The following is a 12,408-nucleotide window of genomic DNA, read 5'->3' as shown; positions in this document are numbered from 1 at the left end:
TACCGAAATTGGACTTAAAATTATTATTAAGAAAGTAATTCTTTAAGAAAAGAGTGTTATTCCAGTTCATTTCTTATAAATTGTTGTGAATATGGGTTTAGTGAGCCAATGAACCAACCAAGTAAATTGGTAGTAGCAACTTGAGCTGTCTTTTTAGCAATGGAATTTATTGCAATTCAGATATAATCAAAATAGTTCTAAGAGAATGAATAATGTATATTAAGTATTAGTGTTTGCACTTTTTGCTTAATGAAGCATGTTCCAAACAGTAACGCATTTATGCTAAGATAAAACCGCGTGTTTTAATATATAAAAAGTTCTTTTATTTATTACAAAGAATGAAAAAAAACGAATTATTTAATTTTGACTTTTACATTTCAGAGGCTGTAACCAGTAATAATATTGTATTCAAACGATAACTGGTTAGATTCACAATAAAATCCAGATCACTCTTGTTGTGATTCTTCTTCATTTTTGGCTTCTATTTGATCCTTAATCTTTTTATTGGCCTCGTCTATTTGTTCTTTTAAATTTTCCAATCCTTCTTTTGCTTTGTTATTCGTTTCTTCGATTGATGTTTGAATAGATGCTCCTATACTATCAGTATGGTTTTTAATCTGCAAAGAAAAATAGAAGATTATTTTGAAACATGCAATGATAGTTTCGTATCTATTAAAAATTTGCTATTCCACATGTTTCATATTCGGAAGGAAAAGAGGAGTTTTTAAATTAATATTAAGTTGTACATTCACGCTATTCGACTAGTAAACACATCTTTTGGCCATGAGATACTGTTGTAATATTTTGTTAGCTATGCATACACTGCATTTCATACTTTATTAAATTATTCAAAATTTAATGTTTTAGTAATTATTCTTAAATTTACTGAATTGTTTTGCACATACAAGATGAATGTTGCAAAACCTAAAATATCATTGTTCTGGGTGGGAATATAATATATATTAATATTATATATATGATTAGAATATTTAAATGATAACAATTTAAAATATTATCATATAAATTTAAATAAACAATGCAAAATGAAATGAATAACACTTTTAAACCAATATGAAACATTCAAATATATCGATATTCCCCCCCCCCCCTGCCCACTCCACTTCAGGAAATTTCGAAATACGTGTTATCATAGGGTAAGCTATCCTTACCTTTCTTATTCAAAATAAGGGTAACACAGAAGGAAATCTCAGCAACCCGATGTGAAAGCAATAAACCAGAAATGCAAGATCTACATGAGTTTAGGTTAGCACTACAAAAAAAGGGCTGAACGATCGTGTTTATTATAGAATGACAAGTATATATTAGCCAAACATAAATAATGCCAATCAGCAACGCATATGACACTGCTGCTGTAAAGAACATTGTGACTGGTTGGTGCAGCATTGGAAGTCAATGATATGAAGAGGAGAGACAAATCACGCCGCATCTTTTTCCGATCGGATGGATGAATGCGGACGTGTTGGGTGATTCAGGAATGGTGCACATGTCATCTCTGTAGTTTGGTGGAAGAGATGTAATATTCTGGAAGTATTCTTCATCGTATGGAACTGGATCTTTTGTTGTAGTGCATAGAAGTAGCACTTCCGACGGATATACGTTCCTTCTGTATAATGCAAAGTTTCTGATATTGTTTCAGTTTTATGGAACAAATCAGGATCTCTTTCAACACAATAATGCGCCATGTCACATGTTGCGACGCGGTCTGAAAGAAATGTGGAAAAACTTTCCTGACCTGCACCGAAATGATCGCAATCCAACATAATATTTATCATAATAACTATTTTCTGGTATAGTTTGGCAGGTTTTTGATCCTTCTAAATTAATCATAACTGCATCAACCCACTGGTATCTCGGCCTTCCTCTGGATTTTTTCCCTACCATTTTAGTTCAAAACTTTTTTTCTGACCTTCCGTTTCCAGTTCTGTTTAAGTGATCATTCATCTTAGATTAGCCATATGTACACATTCTTGGATATTAGTAATGCCAAGTGCTTCTCTAATATCTTCATTTTCAATACTGTTCGGTTATTGATCACCTTCCCTAATTTATTTGACTGTTCACTTCCCTAATTTCCCTCAAAACGCTCATAGGTGTGTGTGTGTGTGTGTGTGTGTGTGTGTGTGTGTGTGTGTGTGTGTGTGTGTGTGTATACATACCTATGTATAAAATTTTTCAAAATAATTATTGAGGCATCTAAAATAATATCCTTACCTTCAGTTTCAGTATTTTTATTCTGTTTATACTCTGTCCTCTATTCCTAATATACTGAAAAATAGCCTCCAGAACACTGTGCTAGCTTTAATATTTATTTATTTTCTATATTCTACGTCTAGCTAAAGTTTTCCCGTGAACTTTATTCAGTAACTTTTATATCATCATGCTTTCCTAGGGTTTTCTCTATATTCTCTAAGAAAGCAAGCTGACTAAATAGCTAGGAACTTTCTACATGATTTCTTATTTTGCTGTCCATGCGAGCAACTTCACCAGAAGCTTCTCTGGACATGAAATACATGTTTTATTTAGAGTTTGCTACTCAAACTTTAAGGACTGGTTCTTGTTTTCAAAGACTGATTTTTTTCCCCCAGTTAGTCTGATCGCCGTAAGTACTAAATGTATTGCAAGTTCATAACCTTTCGTGGGTGGGACACACACACATACACTAAACGTAGATAATGTCAAGTATCTGGTTTGTATAAACTCAAGTCCAAGCCGCCTTCTAAACTACATAAAGAGATGACTGCATTTTCAGTTCAATGCGATAACAGACTAACGAAAAACGTTTGCCGCGATAACAAATAACCCCGTTATTTGAGGGTGGGAGGGGGGGGGGTCATGAGTAATAGTGTAGAGAGGATACCTAGAATAATCTATCATTCAGCCAAAGCCAGTATATTAGCAGGAGACAGCGCGACGATGATTTAAGAGGCCAGTGAAGAGTTACGGGTATAATATAGTTTAATGGACAGGCCTTAATTAGTCAAACAGCAGTGCGCTGCAACAGTGGTGTATAAAAGAGTAAATCGGATCGTACTATATCACTGATCGAATAGGTAGCAGAGGGTTCATCACGTTTCGATCCTGTTAACTAAAAACAAACAACTGTAATTACAATGGATACCCTCTGTAATTACAGTTGTTGTAAAAAACCGCCGCATGGTTTGACGAATCCCTGTTCACTTGTTCCCTGCTGACGACAGGATCGGCATGCACCGACAGCTGCATGATTGAATAAATGAGCTCTTGGCGCCTGGTGACAACACTGCAGATTGGTGTGGGGAGTGTTTTCTTGTCACATTAGTTCTCTGACACTGACAGACCGATGTTTGAATTTGTAAATCATTGATGCTGACAGTCATCCTTCCACACTCGCGGTTTATCTATTGTAAAAAATACTTCCAGAGGATCGTGTAGATAGGTGCAGATAGTTCAAAATGGTTCCGGGAACATACGCTTGATTACTCTTTCACTGGCCTACTCACTTACATAATCTCAGCATAACTGAGACATCTGTAGAATGAGGTGCAATGAATATTCGTGAACTGGATCCACAGCAGGGTATTCTAAAGCAACTGAGGGGTGTTATCTCATCTGCATGTTCCACCATCCCCCCCTGTGGGATGCTTCAGTCGCCTTATGAGCTATCTGTTCGGACAAGAATGAAGTTTCTTAGGACTTAAAGGAATGAAACTCACTATTAGGTATGCATGCCTAAATAAATTATTTGTGTGTGTGTGTGTGTGTGTGTGTGTGCGCGCGCGCGCGCGCGCGTTTAATAAAGTTACTCGTGTACTTGTTGCGACTTAGGCAAGTGTTCATCATGCTTTTGTATTGCCATGGCAACAGCAGGCTTTATGTGCGCACAGCAATTAGTGCATGTTTCTGCTGCCATTAGAAAGATATATTCATTAAAAATAAAAAAAATTGCATAAATAAATAAATAAACAACATCAATCATTCAATCAAATAGCGATGATCGATCGCTCGAGATTTCACCATGAATACAGAACAATTTCTTTATACCAGCACTATTCTTCAAGAACTGGATAAACGTAGGATAACAATCAAAATAATCCCACAAGCTAATCCCGTAAATCTGGGATCAGCTCTGAGGAACAACACTATCGTCTATTTCTTTTTGAAATGTGTTTTTCTTTTGTTACAAGCAGAGATTCAGCTGGAAAAAAAATGTTCAGAGATGTAAGAAAAAAAGAAAGAATTCATTGTCACCTGTTTTCTAGTTTCTTCTAGTTGGTCTTTTGTTTTCTGGAGTTCCTCCTCTGCACTTTTCTTAAAATTGTCCCATGTTTCCTTTATTCTATCACCGGTTTCTGTTACTGATTTTTTGAAAAGCTCGTCTACCCTACGGGCTTCCTCTTTTGCCTATCAACAAATTGTGTTTGTTATAACAGTGATAGTCATACATATATCGCTATATCAAGGTTATTAAATATAATTAATAATTACAGAGTATCTTTAAAAACAGTTATATATACAACAGTAATTAGAATATGTATCATAGAGTAACGAATGATAATTAGCTCTTCTACTTTTATGTAGTGAATGCATCTCACAGATGCATTCACTGTATAATCTGCGAGATTAGGTGTTAGATGAATACCTAATCAAAACGGAGACATTTTGCCCGCTAAAGAAAGTGTATGGTCCCTCAGCTGACATGAAAGAAAATCCTAGAAATAAAAGATGAAGTGTTTTTTATTTTTATTTTATTTATTTATTTTTCACAGGCATTTTAGTAGCTATCGGACTACTCACCTCTCCATTAAATTTGCCATAACATATCTCTTGAGGTTTGAAGTTATTTTACGGAAAAGAATATGAGGATGGGGGGGATTTGTAATAACGATGATAAATGTTCTACAATTCAACACTTTATTCCCATGATACATTTGGTTTATATATTTGTCCTCGATGACTATTTTTTTTTCCCTTTTCGACTCTCTAAAGAAATGTCTCAGTGTGACAATTTAATGTGGTGGTGTAGCTAGCGCTTTTGCCGCCCGAGACAGACCCCTGAGTTTGCCGCCCCTCTCAATAGGCACCAAAAATACTACAAAACGTCAAAATGACGTATAGGGAAATAAATTAAAACACTGTTTATTTCTGAAGTAAAACTTTAATTTCAACATTCTAAAATGTTATTTTTCTTGCTTTTCTGTTAGCAAATTCGTCGACGACATTGGCGAAATCTATTTCATAGTAATGTAGGTAATTCTTAATCAATTTTATTTAGAAAAACTCTTCTCACAACTAGCAACACTTACAGCGATTGTGAGGAAAATTCGCTGTAGTATTACAATAGTTGGAACTGAGTTCTCGAGACTGTATTTTAGAATTAACTGCAAAAGTTCAAAAATGTTCAAAGTGTCGCCCGGGGGCACTTTGAACCCTCTACGCTAGCGGGTCCGCCCCTTCTAGCTACGCCCCTGATTTAATGTTCATGTCATTTTGTTAATTAAATTTATTGAAAGGATTTCAATAAAAAATCCCCTATAAAACCTCGATACAATGATAACTTTTAAAATATAACTCAAAATGTAAGACTTGTATTTAATTCCCATTTAATCTTATTTTCACAATATTGTCTAATTTGCAGTTCAACATCTGAATAAGACGTTAATTTGATAGCTTCCGCACGAAATAATTCATATGATTTCTTAATTTGAAAACAGTGTGTTGCATACTGCTGACAATTTACCAATGCTGTTTATGCCCAAAATTCGGATTTACGCCTGCACATCACAAAGACCGACGGGAAATGAATTATCTTCCCTAATTGCCACTGAGCGTTATATTTTTCGAGCTCTATGTGCTAGTTATTTCTACATGAAAGCACTTGAAAGGATCCCCCACGCCACAAGAGAGTAGTTTTCCTTTTATTTTTTTTTTTTTCCCGTCGGCTAGTTCATTTTTAGGTCGTTTTCACTAAAATGGGTACTTATAACACCTCTTGAAACTACGCATTGCTTTTTCTTAATTATACAATAGGTGCCTGTATTCATTTTTTTGGCTGTAGGAAAATTTTAAAATTAAAAGGATGTGAAGGAAAAACTAAAACTAAAAAATAAAATAACGGATAATTTTTACTTCATTATGTGATAATTTTTTTTTAAAAAATGCACACACGATTATTTTAAATAAAAATATTATGAAAGCAGATATGAAAAACGTTAATATACATTAACAATAGACGTAGTGAAAATGTGAATACAATTAAATAACACAGCTCGTTTGAGTCTGTAAAATTACTGAATATTATAAATTTCTAAATGTTCCACATTCGAAAAGCACACCTCACTGTTAACATAAAGGTGCCTGTATTCTGTATCGTTGCGTGAAGTGCCAAAAAAAGTTCTTACAGTACGTAATGATATCACAGAGAGCTCTCTGCAGTTTAGTCGGTTTCGACGAAGTCTTTCTCTTCCAACAAAATCTTGGCAATAAACCATTTACTAACACTTTTACTGTGAGTAAACACAGTAAAAGTGTTAGTAAATGGTTTAAATAGTAAATGGTACTCGTATACGGATTTCATATACTGTGTTTACTCATAAACTGTGTTCTTAAACTTCTGTATATGAACTTCGAAAGAGTAGTATTCATTTAAATTCTATGCTATGTATTTGAACATTCATTTAAAAAACTAATATGCACAAATTAGCCAGGAACAGCTAATTTGAAAAATCCCACTAAAATAAACTTTCTAAGGAATTATATATTTTTGCTTATCCTTTATTCAAGTGTAAGCAAACAAGGTTTGCTTACTAATGTAATTAATGTAGTCATTAGCCTCTATATATCAGGTCATTCCAAAAGTAATGTCGTCTTTTTTCATACACTATACTTGTCTAAACATGGATTTTTAAAGCATTACATGTACCGCTAAGCTGAGGCGGCCTCATTTTAAGGAACTCCACCTTACAAGAACATCATACATAAGTTATTGCTTAAATAACCATTTATTACTATGGAGGTCCCTGAAGAGCACGTTAGGCACCTATCATGCTCTATGCGTTCAAAAAAGACAACAATGCTGCTAACACTGTAAAAAATCTGCAAGAAGTGTATGGCGATAATGTTTTGAATGTGCGAAAGTGCCAACGATGATTCCAAAAATTTTGACAACGGGACTTTAGTTTGAAAGACTCCCCTCGATCTGGGCGCCCTGTCTCTCTCTCTCTCTCTCTCGATAATGATATGCTGGAAGCCACTATCGCAAGAAATGCCAATGCAACTGTTAAAGATTTAGCAAAAGATCAATTCATTGTCATCGACATCCATCGCCAATTGCAAGAACTTGGAATAGTGCCAAGCTCGGCAAGTGGGTCGGTCCCTCACGAACTGACGAACAACAATCGAAGAGCGCGCGTCAACATCTGCACTGCTTTTCATTATCGAGAAGGTCAATCTCCATTTTTGAGTCGTGTAGTCACCGGTGATGAAAAGTGGATACTTTACAAGAATATTAAGAAGTGAAGGCAGTGAGTTCATTCGGGGGGGGAACAGGCTAAACCTCAGTCAAAACCTTCACCCTCAGAAGGTTTTGTTAAGCGTTTGGTGGGATATGACTGATATTATACACTTCATCTCTTTCCATAAAACCAGACAATCACCGCTAAAGTATACTGTGAACATCTCGATCGATTGAATGAAAAACTGAAAATGAAAACATGAAACAGAGTGTGGTTTTTCGCTATGATAACGCACGTCCTCATAGTGAAAAAATCACCTGTCCTATGATTGAGGAACTCAGCTGGGAAAAGCTTCCATATCCTCCGTATTCTCCTGATCTTGCACCTTCAGATTACCACTTATTTCGAAGTTTGCATAATTTCATTAATGAAAAACAATACGATACATTAGAGGCACTGAAATTGAGCCTAAGGCATTATGAAGCTTTCACAACGTTGGAAGAGCGTTATCAATTCAAATAGAGAGCATGTACTTGATTAAATTAGCAAGTAATTTATCTTTTATATCCTTTCAAAACTTATGCTAAAAACATAAAAATGTTTCATGTACGCACTTTATTTGCTTACGCTTGAACAAAGGAAGAAACGAGAATATAATTTCTTATCAAATTTAATTTAAAGTACAACCAAGGGGAAAAAAAGACTTTCAGAATCCCACCTAAAGCTAAGCGTTTTCTTGATGTGTTTGTGTGCAATAATATATTTGTATGGAAACTGTTCCATCTATTAGTTTAACAAAATAAATTTGTGAAACAGTAGTTATTTCAATTTTTAAGATTCAAGAAATTTAAATATAATATTTCAAAAATATTTGTAGTTGTACATAATAAATTTGCAAATGTACCTAGCTTCTTTTTGTTTACAATACCTAATCATTAACTGTTCTTGTTCTAATATAATCAATTGACTTCTATCCATCTATGTTATGCAAAAATTGGGTATCACCCCACCCCAAACTGTGGTCAAAAATGTTGTTCCCATTTTGAGTGAATAAAAATAAAAGTGTTGTTTAAAGCAAAGTTACAAACAGTATATTATTTTTATTCGAATATAAAAACCTAATACAATGTTACCGGCACTGCGTTAACAGCTCTAGATAATTTGCGTATATATGGCAAACTCGTCGCTGATCTGCACGCACGCACACACACACACAGGCGTAGCTAGGGGAGGGCGATCCGTTCTGGGCGGCACTTTGAACATTTTTAAATTTTTGCAGTTAATTCTAAAATACAGTCTCGAGAACTGAGTTCAAAATATTGTAATACTACAGCGAATTTTCCTCACAATTGCTGTAAGTGTTGCTAGTTGTGAGAGTAGTTTTTCTAAATAAAATTGATTAAGAATTACCTACTAAAATTTATTTCAAACATGTAACATTTCTGTAGATGTTAACTGCAATGAAGGTCTATCTGGCAAACTTATAAATAGACTAATAATTAATAAATATTTAAAAAAGTTTTTAAAGCTACGTTTTTCCTCATTTCTGACCAAGGTTATACTTCTTCCAAGAAGAAGGTATAATGCAAAGGTATGATTAAGTAAACAGAATGAAGGTCAAGCCATATGGTAAAGGCATGTCCTCTACTGTTTACTCTCTACGTGTTCTTTCTAAATTATTTAATGTTTATTTTAGTTACTATGCAAAGATTTCACATTAATATCGCTGTTACAGTGTAAGGGCAGAGTGGGAGGACACTTTAAATTACTTATTTAAATTAATCAGAGCGATTACTATGGCATTTCTTTATTCGGTGCCAAAACTTGTTAGTCATCCCTGATAAAAATAAAATAAAAATTATGACGATGCACTAAAATATCTATTAGCATTTCATTTCTAAATCAAAAGGTTAAATAAGTATATTTTTGGTTTTTGGATCCGTCCTGATCGCAGTTATCTAACATTCTATTTCGCATCCATTTTTCACAATCGCGTTTTCTCGTGCAACACATTTCTCGTGTCAAAAAGAATAATAAGACTTGTTCCAATTGCTGATAATTATCAGCAATTGTCTGTTCTTCAGTTTTGCATAATTGAAGCAGGAACACAAAAGAATTGAATACTCAGCTACCAGACTTCAGAACTAACACAAATATATTTTATCGCTTGTGTTTTAATCAAATGATGCTAAGAAACATTACGACAGATTTTATTTCAGAATCAAGTGAAGAAGTTTGCTCAATTCTTCGACAAATGAACACTATTTAGATTTAGTGGGAATCAAGAGGAAAAGCAATGGTTCGCGCAGAGCGAACTAAACTGGATCTGCATCCATACTCTTCACAGATTTTTATAGGATCCTTCATGTAAGAATGTGCATTTTAAAGCTCTTCTTGCACAGGATATTTTCGTTAGTGTATTATGTATAATTTAAGAAAGAAATTTGGTTCTGTTAAAATTCATATTCTCCGAAGGGGGGGGGGGAGATGCGACTCTTTCTGATCGATTAAAAAATGCTGCATGCCCATCATATCATGCAATTTATTCTAATTTCTCGGGACTAGACCCCAAGAATGGCAAATTAAAAGAATTTGGCTGATTTGCGACGAATGTCTTCTGCCAAAAATGTTCAATTTTTGATGCAAGATTTTTAGACAGTAGGATTGTAATCTGTTTGAGATTTATTTTTCGATATTTTTAACGGCTAGGAAAAACTTGCAAGTGTGTTTTCACACTGAAGAAGGTAAATCATTTATTATTGTGAGACAACAACAATAATGACAACAACAACCATAAAAAACCTGACGCGATCAATTTGATAATCAAATTAAAGAGAGGTTACATGCCTGCTACTTCGGTGATTATTTTAAAATTTTCTTCGCTTGTTTAATAAAATGAAAAGGCAGAGTACATTCACTTATTATTATAGAAATACTGCTTAACTACCTTTATTATTTTTTAATGTCACAGCCAATACAGAATTATGCTTGTAATAGAAAACCTCGATAAATTATAGAAAACATTTGTTAACCAGCATTTCGATTCACCTTCTTCAAGAATGAAAAAGTAATACAAATACTTACTTTGAGGATGCTTTCTTCTACTCTTAATTTCGTTCTATTAAACATATCTCCAGCAAAACTAGAAGGAGATTCGTCATCATCACCTGCAGGCGTATTACGACTAAATCGTAAGAGAGAGAAGAAAATTAAAAGTAACCACATAGCAGCAAAACGCACGGGGTGCATTATGGTTAAACTGTAGAGAACTCGATGAAGTTTAAAAGGGAGGGAGATTGATATTTCTGTCTAAATCGCAACAGTGAGAGTATAGAAGTGTTCTTTTGTCGCTCTTCAACAAGCAAAACATCAAGCAGGAAAAGACTCCTTGACGGAGCACACTTCTTAATAACTTAATGAATTTCGTAATCCAGAAAAATATAAGCGTATTTCCTAGTAAATACAAATTTATGCTGACGTCATTATTTGTCACGTTCCTTGAAGCCTGAAAATAGGTGATTAAAGCAATACCTTCCCGTCTTTCAATAGACAACAGCTGCATGCCAGATATTCCAAGTCATTCGGAATGACTTGACATTCCGTATGATTTTTTTTATTTATATGGCCTTGCTTAGAAAAGTAAACAGTTGTATTGTCCCATTATATTATAATGTTCAAAGTCCACGTTTTTCCCTATGACGATGTGTATGTATCTTTTTAATTAAATACTGGACTTGATTTTCCTGAAGACTTTCAAGGATACCATCTCTATATATTATAATTATTGGTTCGAACAACAGATTTCATACATGACGTCATTATTATCTATTGTGTGATCGCCATTTGTGTAATAGGTCTCATAAAAATAGGCATTCATTTGTTTAAAAAAAAAATGAGCCAAGTACTAGAGAAGTGGGGGGATTGGCTGCAATACTTCTCTGACATTGCTTTTAACAAGTACTCGTATTGCTAACATCGTCCTTCCTCTTATACTGCTAGGATTTCAGAGCGTAATTTACATTTTCAATAATCAAAACAATGTCAACCAAACAGCTGATTCGAAACTGGCTGCAGCTTAGAATCAGTTATTTAAACCTTTGAGAACCTCTTTTTTACATATGAGATTTTTAAAAAATGACATCTTATTTTATTCAAGTGAAACAGTAAATAAAAACATCGAAATCAGCAACGATATCATCTGCAGATTTCATACATGACGTCATTATTATCTATTGTATGATCGTAAGGCTCTAAATAGAGCGTTATATGATCGCCATTTGTTTAATATATGTCTCATAAAATTAGTCATATCATTTGTTAAAAAAATTGGGACTTTACTTGTTTTTATCTCTCATCTACAACCATTTATAATTTGGTATGTAAATCGATCAGGGAAATTGTAACGTTAGAAACAACTATATTACAAGTTTGGTTGAAAACGGTTGAACGACGCCATTTTCCTCATATTAGTCTTCTTAGGTAAGATTTTTCAGAGAACATCAAGCAACATCGAAAAGTCATATTCCAGATTTAATTGTAATCGGTTAAATTATTGCGAAGGCATAAGAGTCTGCGGAGGATGCGATGTCCCCTCCAATACATTTAATCCCTTTCATTTAAATATAAAGAGCCAAAGGCTTCATTTCGGCAATATAAACATTATTCAAATTTAGGGGATATTAAATCCCACATTGTTTTAAAACCGAATAAGAAACTCAAAGATTTTTGGAATCTGAGAGTTTCATGCCGAATATAGTAAACTATAAAGTTTACTATATTCGGCATATACCCTTTGGTATCTTTTAGTCTAGCTACTCACTGATGAAGCCTCAAAAAAGGCTGAAACCGGTGTGTGTGGGGGGCTATTATGAGTTCGCTCTCTTAAGGTTTTTGCCTTAATGGAGCAATTTGAGTCTCCGGGGAAAGTGTTCTCTGGCACGGCCCGGTAAGGGCTTTG

At 34.3% G+C, this 12,408-nt stretch overlaps 1 protein-coding gene across 1 annotated transcript; it reads right to left on the bottom strand.

Moving 5' to 3' along the window:
* Nucleotides 1-339: 339 nt before the first annotated feature.
* Nucleotides 340-10,812, bottom strand: LOC150109262 (uncharacterized). Its single transcript, XM_090406828.1, has 3 exons — nt 10,536-10,812; nt 4,249-4,401; nt 340-617 (listed from the first exon to the last, which is right to left on the bottom strand). Exons 1-3 carry the CDS (start codon nt 10,698-10,700, stop codon nt 447-449), a joined length of 489 nt encoding a protein of 162 aa, XP_090262954.1. The 5' UTR covers nt 10,701-10,812; the 3' UTR covers nt 340-446.
* Between the last annotated feature and the right edge of the window lie 1,596 nt (nt 10,813-12,408).

The sequence above is a fragment of the Typopeltis vanoorti genome, chromosome 2, assembly GCF_054136105.1.
Source record: "Typopeltis vanoorti isolate ZY-2024b chromosome 2, IOZ_Tvanoo_1.0, whole genome shotgun sequence".
NCBI classification, from domain to species: domain Eukaryota; kingdom Metazoa; phylum Arthropoda; class Arachnida; order Uropygi; family Thelyphonidae; genus Typopeltis; species Typopeltis vanoorti.
This window is presented reverse-complemented; position numbering and strand designations above follow the sequence as displayed.

Excerpts from the sequence above, each read along its gene's own strand:
- LOC150109262 (XM_090406828.1), bottom strand. The coding sequence starts at position 10,700 with ATGCACCCCGTGCGTTTTGCTGCTATGTGGTTACTTTTAATTTTCTTC. Across the intron at positions 4,402-10,535 it reads TAGAAGAAAGCATCCTCAAA|GCAAAAGAGGAAGCCCGTAG; the intron begins GTAAGTATTTGT and ends ATTTGTTGATAG. Across the intron at positions 618-4,248 it reads TAGAAGAAACTAGAAAACAG|ATTAAAAACCATACTGATAG; the intron begins GTGACAATGAAT and ends TTTTCTTTGCAG.